This window comes from Tamandua tetradactyla, chromosome 1, assembly GCF_023851605.1.
Source record: "Tamandua tetradactyla isolate mTamTet1 chromosome 1, mTamTet1.pri, whole genome shotgun sequence".
Taxonomy (NCBI): domain Eukaryota; kingdom Metazoa; phylum Chordata; class Mammalia; order Pilosa; family Myrmecophagidae; genus Tamandua; species Tamandua tetradactyla.
In genome coordinates this window covers 195,519,307-195,541,906 of record NC_135327.1, presented here as the reverse complement: position 1 = coordinate 195,541,906, position 22,600 = coordinate 195,519,307, and the positions used below count along the sequence as shown (strand labels likewise).

Genomic DNA, 22,600 nt, shown 5'->3' with positions numbered 1-22,600 from the left:
TTGAAGCTGTATGTACCCCAAAAAACACCATGTTGTTTTAATCCATTCCTGTGGGTACAGACCTATTGTGGGTGAGTCTTTCTGATTAGGTTGTTTCAACTGAGATGTGGTCCTCCCAATTAAAGGTGGGTCTTAATCTTTTACTGGAGTTCTTTAAGAGAGAGCAGAGAGAGAAATACCCAGAGAAGCTTAGAGGGATGATGTGTATATATATCAGGGTCACCAAGGAAACTTTTTGAAAAAATACTTACTTCGCCATTCTAATTTTAAAGGGGTGTGTATCAGGATAAAATGCATATCCATACCCATATACCCATCATACATATGGTCAGATGAGGGTAGGCAATGTAGATAATCCAAAACTTGTTCATCAGAATCCACAATTGAGACACTATTTTACAGTTTACAGAACATTTTCACATGCATATCTTAGTTTTTCCTATGAGCTAAACTAGGTCAACATCGTCTCATTCTTTTTCACACATCCCCTCTTCAATTTTTAAATAATAGATGCTGGGAGAAAAGGTTAAGTGACTTGACCAAAGCAAACAGCTAATAAGTGGCAGAATCAGGATTGGAACTCAGGCAGTGACTCCAGAGCTGACACTCTTAACCCACTACTATACCAATCATTATTTAAATCCAATTGGTCTAAGCGCTTTAAAAGAAATAATCAAAGGGAGTGCTAACTTAAGGGTGTAGAAACAGGGGATAGGAGAATTGTCCCTAAGGGATCTACCACTTAATCTGGTGCTGGTTTTGGCAGAGTAGGGGGAGTAGAGGGCAGGGGAAAGGAGGGTACAGAGCCTTACATATGCAAAGAATTTATACATATGCATATGCAAAACCCATAAGGGGCAACAAGGAGCCTGACATATTCAAGGAGCAAAGAGAAGGCAATGTGGCTAGAACCAGTGAATGAGGACCAGGAAGGGAAGATATGAGGTGAGCAAAGAAGACGGATTTGTTTGTGTGTCTGCTATAAGCACAGCTTTATAGGCCATGTTGAAAATTTTAGACATTTCCCTAGAAACAGGAGGAAGGCATGGAAAGGTGACAAACAGATGAGCTTTGTATTAGGGATTGGCAGACTAGGAAAAAGCTATGCAGTAAATACTTTAAGCTTTGCTCTGTCACAAGACTTTGACTATGCATTTGTAGCATGAAAGCAGCCAAATACAATACTTAAGGAAGTATTGGCTGTATTCCAATAAAACTTTATTTATGGACACTGAAATCTGAATTTTGTGCAATTTTCATGAGTCAAAAAATATTCTTTGTTTTTCAACCATTTAAAGATGTAAAAAATTATTCTTAGCTCATAAGCTATAAAAAAACAAGCTGAAGGCCATATTTGGCCTGTGGTCTGTAATTTGCTGATCCATTTTATATACTCAAGAGGATCTCTTCTGTTGTGTGAAATGCAGATAAGGACAGGGACGGGGGGGGGGGGGGGGGGGAGGTAAGAGTATAGACATGGGAAGAACAAAGATGGATTTAAGTAGATGAGCCAAGGTATCATACAGTAGTGTATCGACTTGAAATATGGAGTAAACAATTTAAGGTTTAACTAGGGTTCAATTTAGAAGACTATGATGTGGGAGATGCTAAGGCTTCTTAGCATCTTAGTGTGAGTGGGTAACAATATCATTTGCTAATATGAGAAATGGTAGAATAGTACCAAGATTAGGGGATGTACCATACTCATTTTGTGCACCTGCCAGAAACACACACTTGCCTTGTTTTCTGGTGACAGAAGCCCTAGCAATAACTTGCATAGTTTCTATGGCAAGAAATCAGGTTCCTGTGCCTGTAAATAGTAGGTTTCTTATGGTATGCTACTCGTGGGTCCTCATTTCACCTGAGAGTATGACCCAACACACTCTTAAACAACAGGATTGTTTTCCTTTTGCCTCTGGAACAAATGCCACTGCAAAACTCACTTGCCTCCATACATACACAACGACTGAGCCAGGTTGGGAGCGTTGAAGGCTCATGCCCACTTGATGTCCCCCACCCACCTGGGCCACAGTTTCCTCTTCAGATTCCCACGATCTTGAGATTTGGCTTATTATTCTTAGAGCTTTTGAAGAAGTTCTGTAAGACCAGACAATCAGCAGTGGTTGTCATGAATCTGTAGCCTCTGGATAACATTTCCCACCTTCCATTTTTCCTCATTCTTGATTACCTGGATTGCACTCCCCAATAAAACACAAATTGTTGCCTCAGGCCTTTTTTTTCCTAGGAAAACGTGACTATGGCAAGGGGAAACACCATCAGATTCATTTTAGTTTCAAATTAGTTTGAGACAAGACATCCAGATAGAGACAGTGAGATATAGATAACTAGGCTAAAGATAAAAATTTGGAAGTACCTGGCACATAGGTGGTATCCCAACCTTTGGGAGTACATAAGATGACTTAAAAGAACATGTATAGTAAAGATAACTAGGACTAAGACCTAAAAAACTCCCAACATGGAAAGTTTGGATGATGGAATATGAACCAGCAACAAAGACCTCGAAGAAAATAACCACTGAGATAGTTGAGTGTGGTATCATGGAAACCACTGGGAGAATGTTTCAAGGAGGAAGCTATCTATACCTTGACCAGAATGACTCAACAAATACTACCTGCTGTATGACAGGGATAGTGGTTCACAAAACAGATGTGGTTCTTGACCTCATAGAACTGGGAATCTATTGAATGAAGGAGAAGAGTGTGCTGAAATGGTAAGTGAAGTCAAGAGAGGATTTTTAAGATGGAATAGACATTAAGCATGTGTTAGTGCTGACAGAAAAAAAAATCTAGTAGAGAAAGACCCTAAAGATAAAAGAAACAAAGTAGATTAGTGGCTGTCAGTGGTTGAGGGGAGGGGAGACGGGAGTTACTGCTAATGGGTACAGGTTTTTCTGGACTGATGAAGGTTAAATACGGACAGATCTAATACACATGGACATCAAAATAGCATTCAACATTGGAAAGTTATAATCACAAATATGAACTCTAGTTGTCCTCTCATACTAAATAATAGACAAGACTGAAAAAAATGAGTAATTGTAAGCTTCAATAGCATCAGCCATTATAAGACTACTCCCATCACAGGAACACAACATCAAAACGTTATCAGGCACTTGAACATACAATTTTATATACTGGCAGATTTTATACATGGCAAATAACGTTTCTACCTTTCAATTTTTCAATTAAATGTGTCAGAAAAGGACAGGATCACTTTAAAAACAAACAGTCAAATCAGAACATAAGCTGGTTGTATTCTTTTGGGAACAACCAAACATTTAATAATATCTTTCCTTATGAAGAGTCTAAATCAAATAATTTGCTTCCTTGCGATCCATAACATTTTCACAGGGTAATAATTTGAGTTACTTTTGCCTTTACCAAAAACCCACAGTTGTTAATTCATTTCCTTTATAATCACATTTCTGTGATTCGATCTTTAGTCTTAACCTAAGAGGTTTACATATGGCAAATTCTTGATTGTCTAATGGTAAATAAAGTGACCAAAGCTCTCTGTAATATTTCAATGAAAATGTTCAAGATTTCATTTGAGGATAGTTACTTGACACTACAACTTTAACTAGATTAGTTATTTCCTATAGTGGGACAATTTGGTTGTACCAGAAACAATGGAACGTAAAGGAGTAAGTACATTTGGCAACTACCATATCCATTAATACACAGCACTGTCCGAAACCCAAACCGAGTTATAGGTGACGTGTCCTTAAAAGCTTACAACACTATAACTACAAAGAAAAGTATCTCAGGAAAAAAGGAGTTGTACAAATTATCTGAGAAATTTATATACTTTTCCCTATCGGCATTTTGATCAATGTTTTAAAAAAAGATAAAAATGTGAAAGTCAAATACTAAACTTTTAAAGTAAAGTCTGTGACACGACAAAGTCAAACGACAAGCACGCTACTAGTCAAACTAGCATAAGATATTTAATTAACAGACCATTCTAACAAAGGTGTGGTTTCTGAGCTTTTTTCTATAACTCTTAATCCCCAATCTGACACCACAGTTTGGTATCACAAAGTATCATAGCCTAGAAACACACGTACTCAAAGTTTCTCTAGTATAGCACCATTTGGAGGCAAAAATGTCAGTAAGCTCCCAGAAGTCTGAATTCTGAGTAGTCAGTATCTGGAATCATAAAATTACTTCCTATCTTAATGCTGGCAAAAAAAAAAAAAAAAAAAAAAAAAAAAACCACCCACCCACAAACTACAAACTATCGTTGTTCAAAGTAAAGGCAAAAAACCTTTAATGGAATGCAAAGATCAGGAGTAACTGAATTTCTCCAAAATATCTTTTACTTTAATCATCACTATACTTGAAAATAAAGAGAAAATGGAGTAGGATCTAGAAGTATGACACTGAAAACAGGGACTAAAACTTATTCTGTACCCCTCTAGGGGCTAATTTGGCACAGTATATAACAGTTTAAAATAAAATGTGAAGAAAAGTCTAAGGTCTTGTTATATCTGGGTCTTTAAGAGAATGCCGATAAAATAGATGGACTGTCGACTAAGCATAAAAAACTTATTTAGCAAAACAGTGATAAAACACTGACCTGCTCACTTAAGACTAGAATCACCATCCCAAAACTTTCAAGGGCCAGATAAGTCAGGATCTTTAGGACATTCTTTTGGGTTGTAATCAGGAAACCTAGAACTTGGAGGCAGATCACCTGTAACTGATTTGGAGACTCTGTTAAATTAATTGACACTTTCTGATTAAGCTCACTCAAAGGCCAGTCCCACTCTTCAAAACGCAGAGGAGAGAATAAAGAGCAGAGAGAAAAGCAAGTAATTCAGGCTGCCAATAAAGGTAAGATGCCAGGACTGTTAGTGACTTTGAAAGCCTCCATTTGATGCACGGTTACTTTATGGCTGGAGCTGTAACGCCTGCCACCTATCCCCCTGCCCCAAATACCAATGGTTTGGCACTGTGCCATACAAGAGTCACCACTATGACTCCTAGCCCCTACCCCCGTGTCTACATAAGCTTCTCTCAGTCTTTTATTCCTTTTTCCCTATTCTTTTGATTTTCCCCCCAACCACTTTGACGGAAAGAGATAACAGAAGAATGAGTAAGCATTTGTAGCTCGAAGACCATAGACACTGAGCACCGGTGCTGAAAAACGGGGGTGAAGAAGCAGAAAAGAAGCCCTAGGTAGGGTTGGGAGTTCATCCAATGACCTCGCAACTGCAAGCGTTCCTATTGCAGTTGCTGCCGCTTTCAGCAATAACCGTAGACTTCAAACATACTCCCACCCAGCGTAGTCAAGTGCATATTTTCTTAAGACAGTTACTTCTTTAAAGCAATATGGCAAGATAAACGTAATTTCCCTAAGCTTCCAGCTATAAAAGACAATAAAGCCTCAATCTGAAGCATGGTTCACTTCAACCATTCTGTTTCTTCACAGGATAGGAAACTATCCCACCCACCTCACTCCAGACTACCCCTATTCAGCAAAAAGGCAACCGCCAGGAACAGTTTCTGGAATGTACGTCAACCTTTGGGGAAAAAAACTCCTGAATTACTTCAACAACTTGGTTACAAGTACCTGACCTTATTTTTTCCCGAAAAAAAAAAAAAAATAGGACACCAAGAGATGAGAAGTTTCTTTTTCTCGCTCTTCCTATTTTGGCCGCTGGTGTTATCTAAAGGGCTTCCGGAGAGTTATCTTTAAGGATTTTCTTCAGTAGGAAACCTGCCCTCACTAGCCAAACGTTCTTTAAATGTAAATCCCTAGTTTACTTTAAAAAGTCGAACTTCATCACAAGGCGCTGTTTTCTTTGTTAATAATTCTAAGGACTTGGGGGTAGGGGGGTGGGAGGCGGACGTCAGACTTTGCCAATAGATCAAAAAAAAGACTGCAGCTAAAAGGTCAACAGAAAGGCGTGATTTCTCCCTTTCCGAAGTGCCATGCAACACAGTTCTGGCAGAGTAGCAGAAAAATTCTTACCACCGCCTCCAACTCGCACTAGAAAAACCGCGAGCTCTTCCATACCCAACGGCCCCCTCGGAAGCCCCCCTCCGGCGTCTTCCACGCCCACATCTTCCTCCACAGCCAGCCGCTCACCCTCAGACCCATCCTTCCTCCGCCTCCAGGCCGCCACCTGTCCGCCCCGACTCGGGGAGTGCGCCAGGCTTCCACACCTCCTCGCCTACCCTGCAGCTGCCCCGCGGGGCCGCGGCGCCCCCTGCCCCAGCGCAGACAAACCGGCCGCCGCCCCGACTGCTGCTACCCTCCGCTCAAAATGGTGGTTGCCGCCTGGTTATGAAACACGCAGCGAGGCGCGGCCCCCGCCCGCACCCGGCCGGCACATGGCCGCGCCGGCTCCAAACTTGGCAGGGCCCAGCCGAACCCCGGGGCCGTCGCCGCCTCTGAGGACGGGAGCCCGAGGTGCCCCCGGTCCGCCGCTGCAGCCGCCGCCAGCCTACAGTCACGACGTCCCGAGACGCCAGAGGCGCGAGGCGAGCCTCCGGGGCCGGGAGCGGACGCGAGGTGGCTTGCCCGGAGCCGGCTACTCACCCACAGACCGGTAGCCCAGGATCGCGATCTTCCGGGACTTGGACTGCGGCATCTTCTCTGCCTCCACAGCCCCGGTCCAAACCACATCAACCGCGGCGGCGGCGGCTCCTGCTGCTGCTGCTGCTGAGATCGGCGGCGGCGGCAGAGGAAAGCGACATACAGAGGAGGGGCGGCGGCGGGCGCGGGCTGGGGTTCTCGCGCTCTCTCCCCCTCTCCCGAGTTACCCGCCCTTCACTCCCAACCGCCCGGAACCGACCGCGCGACACGGCTCCCCTCCCCCCACAACACTCACACGTGACGCGCCCGCCGCCGCCACCCGGCCCTCCCCAGCGGGCAGGCTCTCAGGGCCGTCCCCCTCCCTTCTCCCTTTGCCGCCGTCTCCCCTCGAAACGTATGGTGAATTGCGTTTGGGATACGTTTTACTTCAAGGGAACAGAAAAGGGTAGCTGAAATTCCTTCAGAAAAGTCACGACTTAAACTCGCTGCGTCATTACCCTCCCACCTGCTTCCGCCGCTTATTAATTACGCCAGTTCTACCAGAGCACTGATTGGACATCGCGCGCCCACCCGGACGATGACGCGACGGAAATTCCGTCTCCCATTGGGAGCCGCAAGGAGGAGGGCCCAGGGGCGGGGCTGCGGCTTGGCTGCAAAGTCTTGCCGCCTTGGAGCTAAAAATAAATCCCGGCTGTGACCGCGCAGTCGGGCGCCAGTGTGGTTTGAAGCCTTTGAAACTTAACTGGGGTGGAGGACTGGCAGTAGCGGCGGAGAGAAAAATAACTCCCCAGTGATTGGTCGGAGATGGCCGGGAGGCGGGGCAAAGGGGTGGGAGGCGCGGGTGGTCGCCCAGGAATGTCAAGCGGTTGGTGGATAAAAGGCGCGAGGCGCGTGGCCGTTACGCTGAGAATTTTGGGGTTGGGTTATTCCATCGGTTTTTTTTTTTTTTTTTTTGCTTGTTTTGTTTTTAAACTCCTTTGCTATATTAGCGATTAGGTTTGAAGATGTAGGTGGTGACTAAGCGTCACTCATGGCTGAAAGACTGTGGGAAGAATGGAATCTGCGTTAACTTCAGAGTTGTTATGAATGTTATTTTTTTTTAAGTGTGACCCTCGGCCTCGCAATCACGGGAGTCACCAGTTCTGATCTCAACTGTCATACGGAACTCACCCCACCTTCCAAGAAATAGCTCCTATGTCATAACCCTGTTTTAAAAGTCAACACACACACACACACACACACACACACAAGTCAGCACATCTTTTAATTTTAAAGACTTGTGTGTTCATGTATGGAATGTTTGTATGTTAAGAATGTTTGTGTTTGTTGTTTCGTCAATAAAATATTTTTTAAAGAAGACTTGTGTGTTTAAATCAGTCGTTCTTAGATGAGTACACTCTAGAACCTTCCAAGAATGTCGTGTGGAAAGTCAGAGACTTCTTAAGTTCTGATACCTGCTTTCCAGGGTTGACTACACTAATAAAGGGAATGTTTGGAATATTATCTACAAGGGAAAAAAAAAAAAAAGGCTCATTGACAGACCAGAAGAAGTCAAGACTAATATAGGAGTACAGGAAGGAAAGCCAAACGGGAGAGTGGGTTCTTCTCAGTAATAGAAAGTAAAATTGAAAGCCAGACTTTAGATCATGAGGATGCGATGAGAGATTTTTTTAGCCAGGAAGGCTCTGACATACTAGATTTAGATATTCTTGAACTTGGTGGTTGCAAAATAAGCAGATCCCCTACTACTCCTGTTATTCTTTGGCTGTTTGACAGTGTCTACTTGACGAGGCAAAGAGGAAGTGGCTGCGAGGGACAAAAACCCTTCAGTCTGTATCCCACCTTGATGTTCCCTGCTGTTTGCCCTTTACCTCTGAGTACCAGAGGGGAATGAATCCCCAGGAAGCCCTGCGTCTGGTCTTGGATCCCGGGTATGAAGACTTGGAGGTGACCATCCGGTAAATATACCCTGTTGAATTAGAACACCGACAGCTATCGCAGGATCTCTCAGACTTTCCCACTGACGCTCTCCTGGAGAGGAGAGGACATTTGCATCTTCTGGGGGCTACAGATTGTAACCCTGAGCAACAGTCTTTAAGTGATAAACATCTTTGAAGTTCTGTGTTTCATCTTAATGAAATTGTGCATTCTTCTCTATAATTAGTTTAAATATTTAAACAGTTCAGATCTTAAAATGGATGTTCCAGAAAAATACATCATGTTTATCCTGTGGATTTGAATACTCCGTACCACAGTATTTTTGAACTGCCGCTACTAGACTCATTGGTGGGTTGTAAAATCAATTTAGTGAGTGTTACCTTTTTTTAATAGAAAATAGTGTGTTGAGCATAGTAAGAGTATCATTTCATGACATTTTTGTTAGATAGACTGATAGATAATGCTATGTATGTATTGTATACTGAGTTCCATTGTAAAATGTATTTCCTACCATGGGCTGAGTCGAAAGTTTGAAAGCACTGCCCTAGCCTGGGAATAATAGTAGTTCAGATTAAGAAGCACAATTGTAAGTGACAAACCCATTCAATAAATTTTCCAGCTGCTGTCTTAAAGCCCTTTAAGATCAGACTCAAGAGTTTTGAAGATCCTTTTATTCCAGAATTGGGAGAATTTGGTTTAAGAAATGATTGATTACTCAAACTAATAGAGACTTATCGTGTGAATTCATACCACAGAAATAATTGAATGCAACCAGACTTTATGGAAACACTGTTGAGAGAAATGGACTTGTTTCTGTATATAAAGTAGCTCTACTGTTGAGATTACCTGTTACCCTTTTAAGCATTTGGAGCTGCCATCAATCAATTTCTCCTCTACAGGTTCTGCTTATTAGAGTGGCTTTATTTTGTAGCCTCTACAGGTGCTTTCTTCTCTCCATGTGTCCTTGCACTTATGTTCCATTTCCCTGTTAAGAACTCTCTCACCTCCTTTTAAATTCCCAGACGGCAGACATGATTGGTTCAATTAATTACCATCATCCCTTGAGTCTGGAGTTGGTGCTAAACCTGTAGATTAGCAGGTAAACCTCTGCTGGTCTCAATCTCTGCCTTTTGTGGCTATCACAGTTAAGGGCAGTTCTTTGAAGCTAGAACTGTCCAATATAGTGAGGGTTTTATCAACTTTCTGTAAGCATTTCCAATTCCAATGACATGATTTCTAGTTTCAACACACACACATATATTTTAATTCTCAGAGATAACATACAACACTTTTTCTACCATTGAGCTAGACTAAAAGAAAGAAAAGTAAAAAAAACAATGCCATGCATTGTTTTTCTTACCAAAAGGTTATTTATGAAAATATTTTACCTGTTTACGGGTGAAAGGGTGGTCCTAAATGAAAGTATACACTAAGATATTTGCTGTTGTTTTGTTTAAATATTTCATGAGGGAAAACTGGACAAGAATTAGACTAATCTTAATCTTGGCATAAACCAAATCAAACCATTATGTTTTGGATAGGGTGTTATTCAAAATCAAACAATGCAGATTTGGGGGAACATGCTAACCTCATTCCGTTACACAGTTGTCTTTTGGTGTTGTAGGTACAGCTCCCACTCTTGTGGGTGGAAGAAGGGTTTCCTCTGAAGGGATTTGATAGTAGTTCTGTCCTCAGGCATTCTAGGATTAGGACAATCCCAGGGAAGGCAAATCCCCCTGACTAACATTGAGATGAAAGAAAATCCTCTTCTCTAAAGCCTGGGATCAGTTTGCACTGAACTCAGGGAGAAGAGGAAAATGGAATAGTTAGCTCTAGGTTCACAGAAGTAGGCCACGTTTGAGGGAGGAATTCAGCTCAGCAAGGAACTCTGAGGCCAGGTCAAGGACTATACAGTAGGGGTAAATTGTTCTCAAATATCTTCAAATTTTCAACAAAGAAAAAAAATTTTTTTCAACCAAGTTTCATTTAAAGGTAGAATCCAGTTTCTGCTGGGCTGTGGAGTTTGAGGGATGAAGTTAGCCTTTCCCCAGTCCTCAAGGTGAAAGTGGAGCATTAACCAGCAGAGAGCTGCCGTGTCTAGCAGAGCAAGCCTTCTCACAAGGGTCACTGGAAGTCCCCAATTAAGACAGCTGGAGCAGAATATGTGGAACTCGTTCCTAAGAACCTGTGTGACAGCACCTGAGGGATGCTTGGGAAGAGCCAGGAGGCTAATTCCTTGCAATAAAACAGGTGATGGCTTGTGCCAGTATAATTTGGATTACATATGTTCTTTAAATATGCCTTAGATGTGGGATTTAGTCAGTGTTCATAAGCTACTGAAAGATATAATTAACATGTGAGGGATATATTCACTATTGGTTCATTCTCCAAATGGAAGAGTTTTTATCCAACATATTGGTATCCAACAAATTGCTTGTGTTGGTGTGCAGGAAAAAAAAAGAGAGAACTTTTATTTTTATACTTTTTTATTTTAAAAACAATGTAATTGAACTTTGCTAATATTTACATATTCCATGGAGTGAACATGGAACCCCATGGTATTCTGATGGGACTTCCACAATGGCGAAGGGTTGACAGCGCTGCACTTACTGTTTAGTGTTCAGAATACTATAACATGATGCTTTTCACATGCCTGGTTATGAGAATATGACTATGTTTTACTAAATTAAACTAAACCTCACAAAATGTCATTGGTCTTAAGAGGTTTCCTTCCTTAAAAGGAATCACATCTGAAAATTACCAAAAAAGGAAAAATTGTCAGGAATATTTAAAATGTGGACTTACAGTCACTATCATTAATGATGACTAAGTATAATTACACCTGGAGATTTTAGCCAATGATATAGTAAGTATACCTCTCAAGTAGCAAGATGTTTAAAAACAAAGCATCCAAAACATGACAAACTTTATGCATTTTTCTGCAACTATTTTTTTATTATGGAAAATCCCAAACATATAAAAGTAGAAAGATTAGTACGATGAGCTCCAGATCCATCATCTTTTATTTATATCTTTTTTATTTTTTAGTAATTGCCTTGCTGTAGCAAATACCTTCTACATTCTTAAACTTATCACAGTGTACCTTGAATTAATATTGCATCACTTAATATATAATATAAGCAAATGGCAACAGTATAATTCTACTTATACCCACTTCTTCTTTGTGTTTGTTGTGTATAATTTAATTTTACATATTATAATCTGTATGATATAGTGTTATAATTTTTACTTTAAACATTTTTTTAAAAAAACAGCTTTAATGGGTATAATTTACATATTGTAAAATCCATCCTTTTAAAAGATGCAATTTAGTGATTTTAAATAAATTCATAAGAGTTGTGCAACCATCCTGACTATCTAATTTTAAAACATTATCATCAACCCCAAAAGAATCCACATACCTCCATTCTTTCCTCCCCCCAACCCCTGGCAACTGCTAATGTACTTTTTCTGTTTCTATAAATTTGCCTATTATGGACATTTCATGTAAAGTGAATCATACAGCATGAGGTCTTTTGTGACTGGCTTTCTTTCCCTTAAAATAATGTTTTCAACATTCTTCCATGTTGTAGCATGTATCAGTACTTCTTTCCTTTTGATTGCTGAATAATTCCAATTGACTTTTAAAGAATTTAAGAAAAGAAAAAAATTGCTTTTAATGCAAAAATAAATACATACCATTCCCAGTATTCTTCATCCTTTCCTATAGATCCAAAATTCCATATAGTATCACTTACCTTCAGCCTAAAGAATTTTCTTTAGCAATTCTTGTATTTCATGTCTTCTGGGAACAAATTCTCTCAGCCTTCATTTATGGGAAAAATGTCTTTATTTTATTTCTTATTTGGAAATAATTAGAGTCGCAGGAAGTTTCAAAAATAGTATAGAGACAGATGATATGATATGTTGAAAACCCCAAAAAAATCCACAGCAAAACTACTAGAGCTAATAAATGAGTACAACAAAGTGGCAGGTTACAAGATCAACACTTAAAAATCTGTTGTGTTTCTATACACTAGTAGTGAACAATCTGAGGGGGAAATCAAGAAAAAAAATTCTATTTACAATTACAACCAAAAGAATAAAATATTTAGTAATAAATTTAACTAAGGATACAAAAGACCTATACAAAGAAAACTATAAAAAATTGCTAAAAGAAATTTCAGGAGACCTAAATAAATGAAGGGCATACGATGTTCAAGGGAAAGAAAGCCAGTCACAAAAGAAAATTATAAGAAATTGCTAAAAGAAATCACAGAAGACCTAAATAAATGAAGGGCATACTATGTTCATGGATTGGAAGACTAAATATAGTTAAGGTGTAAATTCTACCTAAATTGATTTACAGATTCATTGCAATACCAATTGAAATCCCAAAAACTTACTTTTCAGAAATAGCAAAACCAATAACCAAATTTATCCAGAAGGGCAGGTTGCCCCAAATACCTAAAAATATCCAAAGAAAGAAAAATGAAGTTGGAGATCTCACACTACCTGGCTTTAGGCATATTACGAAGCTACAGTTGTAAAGATATCATGCTACTGGCAAAAAGATAGATAAACTGACCAATGGAATTGAATAGAGTGTTCAGATGTAGACCCTCTCATCTATGGACAATCGATCTTTAGTAAGGCAGTCAAGCCAATTCACCTGGGACAGAATAGTCTTTTCAATAAATGGTGCCTAGAGAACTGGATATCCACATGCAAAAGAATGAAAGAGGATCCATATCTCACACCCTGTAGAGAAATTAACTCAAAATGGATCAATGAAGCTGAATGTGAGAATGATAGAGGAGAATTCTTGATATTCTCACAAGCAGTGGGGACAACCAAAGAAATAGGCTGAGCTCCCAATCTTGGGGTTTGTTCATATGAAACTTAACCCTGCAAAGGAAAGGTTAAGCCTACTTAAAATTAGCCTAAGAGTCACCCCCAAGAGAACTTCTTTTGTTGCTCAGATGTGGCCTCTCTCTCTCCGCCAACACAACAAGCAAACTCACTGTCCTCCCCCTCTCTACATGGGACATGACTCCCGGGGATGTGGACCTTCCTGGCAACGTGGCACAGAGATCTTGGAGTGAGCTGGGACTCAGCATCAAGGGATAGAGAAAACCTTCTCGACCAAAAGGGGGAAGAGCAAAATGAGACAAAATAAAGTGGCAATGGCTTAGAGATTCCAAACAGAGTTGGGAGGTTGTACTGGATGTTGTTCTTATGCATTCTATGGATATCACCTTTTTAGTTGGGGTTTGGTAGAGAGGCTGGAGGGAACTTCCTGAGGATGTGGAGCTGTGTTCCAGTGGCCATGTTTCTTGAAGATGATTGTGTAGTGCTGGGGCTTTCGCAGTGTGACTGTGTGATTGTGGAAGCCTTGTGTCTGATGCTCCTTTTGTCTACCTTGTCGACAGATGAGTAAAACATATGGAGTGAAAGTGGATAGATAATAGGGGCAACAGATACTGAGGTGGATTTAATGGATTGAGGTGCTGGTGGTCAGTGTGGGGGAGAGGTGGGGGGTATGGTTTGTACAAATTATTTTCTTTTTTCTTTTTCTGAATTGATGCAGATGTTCTGGGAGGTGATTGTGGTAATGAACGTATAACTATGTGATGATATTGTGAGTTACTGACTATATATCAAGAATGGAATGATCATTTGGTAAGAATGTTCATGTTTGTATGTTGTTTTATTTTAAAAAAAACTTTAAAAATTAAAAAAAAATAGTACAGAGAGGTCTTGTGTGCCATTCCTCCAATGGCAACATTCTACATAAGTATAATCAATATCAAAACCCAGAAATTGAAATTTATGCAGACCTTACTCAGATTTTTGCCAGGTTTTCATGCACTCTTCTATGTACCTGTGTGTGTACAGGTCTTTGGAATTTTAGTACATGTTTAGATTTGTGTAACCAAAACCACAATCAAGATACCAAGTTGTTCTATCACCACAAAGATATCCTTCATGCCAGTCTTTTATTAGTCTTCATTTTTGAAAGATAGTTTTGCTAAGCATTAAATTTTAATTTAAGAAATGTAGTGTTTTATGTACATATATTTTTTTTTCTTGTAGTACTTTAAAGATGTTCCATTGTCTTCTTGCCTCCTTTGGTTCTGTAAACTCAGCTATAAGCTTACTGTTGTTCCCCTTTATACAATATGTCTTTTTTCCCCCTCTACCTGATTTTAAGATTTTCTCTTAAAATCTCAATGAAATATACAAGAAAGCTACTAAAGCTAATAAAAGAGTATAGTGAATTTGCAGGATAAGAGATTAAAAACTCAAAAAATCAATTGCATTTCTATGTACTGGCAATAAAATATAAATTGAAACAATGTTAAATCCCATTCACAATAGCGTCAAAAATATGAAATACTTAGGGATAAATCTGACAAAAGATATACAAAATCTGCACACTGAAAAAGTACTAAACATTTTTGAGAGAAATAAGACCTAAATAAATGGGACAGTATAATTTGTTCATGGGCCAGAATGCTCAAATTGTCAAAATGTAAATTTTCCCAAAATTGATTAATAGATTAAACACAACACCAATCAAAATCCCAGCAGGCATCTTTGTGCAAAGTGACAAGCCAATTCTGAAATTCGTATGAAAATGCAAAACAACTTTGAAAATAAGGAACAAATTTGGAGGGATAAAAGTTCTGATTTCAAGATTGACTATAAAGTTACAGTAATCAGGACACTTTGGTATTGATGTAAAGAAAGACAAATATGACAATGGGGTAAAAATAGCCTAAAAGGAGACCCCTACACATATATGGGAAACTGAATTTGACAAAGTTTAACACATTTCAGAAGACACAGATCTCCAACATCTACAATATATTTTCCAAAATATACATTATACTTTAAAAATTGTCATATGTGAAAAAATAAACAAAAAATGATTTATATTTAAGAAAAATCATTTAATAAAAGGAGACCAACTAATGACTCAGATATTACAATCAGAAAAAAAGAACTTCAAGAATAAGTTTATTAGAGAACCTACAGAAAACATGGATATTTTTTGTGAATAGATGTGGGAATTTCAGGAGAGATATCAAAAGTGTAAAAGAGAAATAGAAATCCTAGAAGTGAAAAATTATCTAAACGTTTAAAAAGCTATTTAGCTACAAAGCAGAAAGTGTTGAAAAAATGACTGGTGGGACACCATCAACCTGTCTAAAAAACGTGAAACTGGAGTCCCAGAATGAGAAGAGAAAGAGAGTATAGGACAGAACTATACCTTAAGAAATATTGGCTAGATTTTTTCCCAAATTGGATCAAAAACAGCACCTCACAAATCCAATAAGCTCAGTAAACCTCAAACAAAATAAAAGTAAAGAAAACTACAACTAGGCATATCATAGTCTATTGTAAATGGGGTTTAAAATTTTTGCAGTTTGGGGTTTTTTTTGTTACTAGTATATAAAAATATGATTGATTTTTGATTATTGATCTTCTATCCTGAAACTCTGCTAAACTTATTTGTTTTGGTAACTATTTTATAGATTTCATTGGATTTTGTACATAAACCATCATGTAGTTTTTACATCTTATTTTTCATTTTGGATTGTTTTATCACAATGAGGCTGAATGGAAGTGAAAAGAACAGATTTCCTTGTCTTGCCCTTTATTTTAGAGCATAAGCAGTCTAAATTTTCCCATTAAGCATGATGTTAGGTGTAGACTTTTCATAAATGCTCTTTCTCAGTTTGGGGAAATTTCCTTCTATTGTTAGTTTCATGTCCATTTTTATCAGGAATGGATATTGGATTTTGTCAAATGTTTCTCTGAGTATATGGAGATGATCATACAGTTTTTCTATTAGTTAACTAAAATGGTGAATTACACTGATTGATTTTCAAATGTTAGATTAATCTTGCATTGCTTTATTCCTTTATTATCTCATTTGGTCATGTTCCATTATTATTCTTATACTGTTGAATTTGACTGGCTAAGATTTTGTTTCAATATATATTTTTTGCATCTATGTTCATGAAGGGCAATGGTTTATAATTTTCTTTTCTTGTAAGGTCTTTGTCTGGTTTTGATATCACGGTAATCCTGGCCTAACAGAATGAGTTGGGAAATGTTTCCATAGAATTGGTATTAATTCTTTCTTAAATGTTTCTTAGGTTCCCTAGTGATACCATCTGGGCCTGAAGTTTTCTTTGCAGGAAGATTTTTAACATTTGCAGGAAGATTTTTAACATTTATCATTACAAATAAATGTTGGACATGATGTCATCAAGATGGTGATGTAAACCAGCTACTGGAAACATCTCTCCAGAGATTCAGGGGGAAAAAAAGGAAAATTCTCACTTGCTCACAACTCTAGAGGATGGTAAAGACTGGAGAAGGATACCACAAATCATGAATTGAAAATCGAAGAAAGAGAAAAATATCCATTAGGAAACTTCTGTGCCAGACAAGCCAGTCCTCAACCCTCCCCCTCACTCAGTCCCACACAGTGGGAAAGGCCCAGAGACAGCAGCAATCCCACATCCCACCAGAGACACAGACTATAAAATCTCTCACTGCAGTGAGACAGACCCCACCTAAATCCAGATGCAGAGACCCAAGCCCACAGGGACCCACAGCAGGACTTAAACTTCTGGGGAGGGTGGAATACAAAAGGGAAGCAAGGAAGAGCTTCCAAAAGGGAGGAGCAAGGATAGGACCACAAAATCTTCACTAAAAGCAGTAAGTAACTAGGCAGAAACCATTCAAATCAACTGTTTGAGGACCCAGGGGTAAGAGGAGGACATTTCAAAGCTCAGGGCAGTGAGTGATGAAGAGTCTGAGAAAATGTAGATAGAGACAAATTCCAGCTTTGGGTCCTGGTGTCCATCACCTACCCTTGAAAAATCAGCACTGGGTAGTCTGATCTATCCCTGGGGGAAACCTCAACCACAAGTACAGAAGGGGATACAGCCCCACACTGAGCCAGATTTTGGCTGGTGATGTGAGGGCATAGGAATCCTGCAGTTTTAGCCCCACCAGTCAGAAGTTGCTGGGGCTCTGGGAGATAAACAGCTTCTGAGGACAGTTAAGTCACCAAACAACACCATCTTCTGGGCAGGCTGGAAAATGCAGAGGAATACTACAGGGCTTTTTAGAGCATCTCCAGACCCTACCCCAGGCCCAGTGGAGCTGGTCTATACCCCCTGCATGAGGACTGGCCCTGTTTTGGCTGAGAAATATGGATGACCCAACTATCAAAGCAGTGCCCTAATACAAACCCAGGCAACAACTAAATCCTAGGCAAAAGAGAGAAACTGGCTTTCAGAATAGACCCATCAAAATAATCAGATGATCAGACATCAACAAAAAAAATCACAAGGCATACTGAAACTCAAGAAGAAATGACCCAGTCAAAGGAACAGATCAAAAAGTTATGGAGACACAGAATCTAGAACAACTAATCAAAGATGTTAAAACAAATCAGCCAAATCAATTCAAAGAATGAAAGAAAATGTGCATAAAAAGACAAAGGATATGAAGAAGACACCAGAAGATCACAAAGAAGAATTTGAAAGAATGTATAGCAAAATAAAAGACATTAAATAAAAGACACTGTAAATGAAATTTTAAAATATACTGGAGACACACAATGACAGATTTGAAGAGGGAGAAGAAAGAACCAGCAAACTAGAAGACAGATCAACTGAATTTGAAGAAACAAACAAACAAATGGAGGGGGAAAAAAGAAAAATTTGAAAAGGTTCTCCTGAATATTATTGAAAGCACAAATAACACAAATATACACATCATAGATGTCCCAGAGGGAGAAGAGAAGGGAAAAGGACCAGGAAGAATATTTGAGGAAATAATGGCTGACAATCTCTCAACCCATATGTGCTGGTTTGAAAGTGTTGTGTAACCCAGAAAAGCCATGTTCTTTAATCCTCATTCAGTGTTGCTGGTTGGGATTTGTTCTAGTTTGCCAGCCGCCAGAATTTGATATACCAGAAACAGAATGGCTTTTTAAAAAGGGAATTTATTAAGTTCCTCATTTACAGTTCTAAGACCTTGAAATTGCCCAAATTAAAGCAAGTCTGTAGAAATGTCCAATCTAAGGTATCTAGAAAAAGATACCTAGGTTCAAGAAGGCTGATGATTTCGGGGTTTCACTCTCAACTGGAAAGGCATATAACAATGTGTGCTAGCTTTCTCTCTGGGCTTCTTGTTTCATGAAGCTCCCCCAGGGGTGTTTTCCTACTTCATCTCCAAAGATCTCTGGCTACATGGGCTCTCATGGTTCTCACGGCTTTCCTGTGGCTATGAAGCTCTTTCCAAAATGTTTTAAAGGATTCCAGTAAACTAATCAAGGCCCACCTGGAATGGGTAGAGTCACATCTCCCTCTAATCAAAGGTTAATGCCACAATTGGGCAAGTCACATCTCTGTGGATATAATCTAATCAAGTTCCCAACCTACAGCACTTAGAGTTAAAAGAAATGACTGCCTCCACATGATGGATCAAGATTAAAATGTGGCTTTTCTAGAGTACATGATCCTTTCAAACCAGCAAAGATATTTTTAGTTATTTCCGTGGAGATGTGACCAACCCAATTATGAGTGGGAGCTTTTCATTAGGTGGGCTTCCATGAAGATGTTTCTCCACCCATTCAGGGTGGGTCATTCACTGGAGTCCTTTAAGAGGGAGCCATTTTGGAAAAAGCTTCAGAGGTGACACAGAGAGACCTTTGGAAATGCAGAGAGAAAACACCACTAGGGAAGCCCTATTAGAAGAAGCTGAGGGAGAACACTAACAGATGTCACCATGTGCCTTCCCAGCTGACAGAGAAACCCTGAATCCATTGGCCTTTCTTGAGCCAAGGTATCTTTCCATGGATGCTTTAGTTTGGACATTTTTATAGGCTTAGAACTGTAAACTTGAAACTTAATAAATTCCCTTTTTAAAAGCCATTCCATTTCTGGCCTATTGCATTCCAGCAGCTCTAACAAACTAATATATCAAATAAAAGACATGAATATGCAAATCCAAGAATCCCAACATACTCCAAAGAGAATAAGTCTGAATAAACCCACTTTAAGATACATAGTAGTCAGACTGTCAAATGCCAAAGAGGAGAAAATTCTGAAAGAAGCAAGAGAAAAGTGATTAATCATATGCAAGGTAAGTCAAATAAGACTAAGTGCTGACTTTTCAAAAGACACCTTGTAGGCAAGAAGGCAATGGTACAATATATTTAAGACAGTAAAAGATAAAAATTGCCAGCCAAGAATTCTCTATCCAGCAAAGCTGTCCTTTAAAAATGAGGGAAATTTTAAAATATTCACAGTTACACAGAAGCTGAGAAAGTTTGTTAATAAGAGAACAGCCATATAAGAACTACTAAAGGAAATTCTTCCAGCTAAAAAGAAAATATAGGAGAGAGAGGTCTAGAGGAGGGTACAGAATTGAAGAGTATTAGTAAAGGTAACTTAAATAATAAAGAAAGAGAGAAAATAGATCTGAAAAATAAAAACCAAAGGATAAGATGGTTGAATCAAGAACTTCCTTTACAATAATAACTTTAAATGTTAATTGATTAAACTCCCCAATCAAAAGACACAGATTGGCAGAATGGATGAAAAAAATATGATCCACCTATATGCTGTTTTCAAGAGACAGACCGAAAGATACAAATATGTTGAAAGGGAAAGGTGGAATATCTTTTACATGCAAGTAGTAACCAAAAGAAGCTGGGATAGCTATACTAATATCAAACAAAATAGACTTTAAATGCAAAAATATTATAAGAGATAAAGAAGCACACTATTTATTAATAAAAGCAGCAATTTACCAAAAGAAATAATCATAACTATCTATTCTCCTAAACAAGGTGTTCCAAAGCACATGAGGCAAACACCAGCAAAACAGAAGGGAGTAATAGATGACTCTATCATAATAGTGGGTGATTTCAACATACCACTTTCTTCAATAGACAGAACATCTAAACAGAAGATCAATAAAGAAACTGAGAACTTAAATAGTATGGTAAATGAACTAGACCTAAACAGACATAGATAGAACATTGCCTCCCAAAATAGCAGGATACATATTCTTCTCAAATGCTCATGGAGCATTCTCCAAGATAGACCTTTTTAATGTATTAACTCTTAATAAATTAAAAAAGATTAGGTGGACTTCTGGGAAGATGACTGACTAGAGTAGCTCGAGATTAGCCCTGCTCCATGGAAAAGTTAGAAAAAAGACAGGAGGGCAACTGAGGTGGCAATTCGAGAGTGTGGCTGACCTGGGAGAGCCTTCTGCAGCACATGCAGCAACCCTGGTTGCAGAGGCAGAGGAACTGAGAGGCAGAAAGCTGGAGCCTAGCACAGAGGACTGAAGCCACAGAGCCTGTGGGAGGACACGGATGGGAGCACTGGACTAGGAAGTAAGCCAGGCTGCATTCCTTGAGTGAGCTACCCTCACCAGCTCAGCCCCGTGACCAGCGACTCACCCCACAGCCCACGCACCTGAACCCTGTCACCCGCTCCTATTCCCCACACTCCAGGTGCCTCCATCCCACCAGCCCCCAGATCATATACCTCCCCCACTCCCTCACCCCAAGTGCAGCCCACCCCACCTCTCCTGCACCCCTCCCGACCACTACCTCCCCCTCCCTGTTCCCTGCAGGCCGTTGCCAGTGCATTAAGGCTATGGGCACTAACCTCCACACCTAGGCTATCCCCACCCTTACCCACAGTGTCGCACAGCCTCACCCTGCCTCCCTGAGCTCAGCACATCCATTTATGACACACCCAGGCCCACACATGTGCATGGGCCCCCAATTACATCATTCAGCTCTGGGAACTGCACTTTCCAGCAGTCTTAGAACCGCACATGCATACAGCACTCAGTCTCAGTTCCCAGGTCTGATAAAGTGCCAACCTGCACAGCCAGGTCACATCTGCCCCCAATCACAAAGGCTAATGCTGACCTGCTGCCACAGCTCTACACATGCACACAAAGGGCTCCATGCTTTAGACCAGCACATACCAGGGTTAAGGCCCCCAGACCTGTGCACCTGCACAGTAACATCCCCAACCTGCACCCATACCCACCCTGAAACAAATCATCATACTGGGTGCCCCACCCCCTGCCCTGCTCCCTGCTGTACAACCATCCCACAAACACAAAGCCTTAGCTACTGAAAAATATCAACTCCCAAAGTAAATCAATCAAGATATTTACATGCAACAAAGACAGCAGAGGATCACTGAGAATATCACAATGCAGACAGATACAGCTATGCCTAATAACCAAATTAAAACACCAGAGGAGACACAGATGTTGGAACAACTAATCAAAGATGTTCATACAACTCTACTTAATAAAATAAGTGGGAGAGCAAATGACCTAAAGGAGATCAAGAAGACAATAGAAGAGCACAAAGGGAAATTTGAAAGAATAAGTAGAAAAATAGCAGAAATCACAGAGATTAAAGACTCTGTTGAACAAATAAAAAAGTAGAGACAAACGATACCAGATTTGAAGAGACAGAAGAAAGAATAAGTGATATAAAGAACAGGATAATTGACTTCGAAGACTCAAAACAGCAAATGGCAAAAAAAAGATGGGAAAAATTGAATAGGAGCTCAGGGACATGATGGACAAAGCAAAGTGCACAAATATAAGAATCACTGGTGTCCCAGAAGGAGAAGAGAAGAGTAAAGGGCTAGGAAGAGTAGTTGAGGATATAATGGGGGAAAACTTCCCAACCCTCAAAAAGAACATAAATAAACAAGTCAAAGAAGCCCAAAGAACTCCAAACAGAATAAATCCAAATAGGCCTTCCCCAAGGCACATAATCAGTCGGTCAAATGTTAAAGAGCAGCAGAAAATCCTGAGCGTGGCAAGAGAAAAACAATCTACTACATAGAAGGGAAATCAAATAAGACTGAGTTCAGACTAATCAACTAGCACCCTGGAGGTGAGAAGGCATCTTGACTATATGATACATTCAGGATACTGGAAGAGAAAGATTTCCAGCCAAGAATTCTGTACCCAGCCAATTTGTCCTTCAAAATTGAGGGAGAGATTAAAGTTTTCA

The 22,600-nt window shown here is 39.7% G+C and overlaps 1 protein-coding gene across 2 annotated transcripts in view; it reads right to left on the bottom strand.

Moving 5' to 3' along the window:
• The window catches only part of RHEB (Ras homolog, mTORC1 binding), a 72,000-nt gene extending 65,156 nt beyond the window's left edge, over window positions 1–6,844 (bottom strand). The window contains exon 1 of one of the 2 annotated variants that reach the window (XM_077150153.1): window positions 6,568–6,844. In XM_077150153.1, the coding sequence (XP_077006268.1) occupies window positions 6,568–6,619 (52 nt within the window). In that variant the 5' untranslated portion in view covers window positions 6,620–6,844. Of the gene's footprint in view, window positions 1–5,997; window positions 6,103–6,567 lie in introns of those variants that run through there. The other variant, XM_077150161.1, reaches the window with a different exon arrangement.
• Window positions 6,845–22,600: the final 15,756 nt, after the last annotated feature.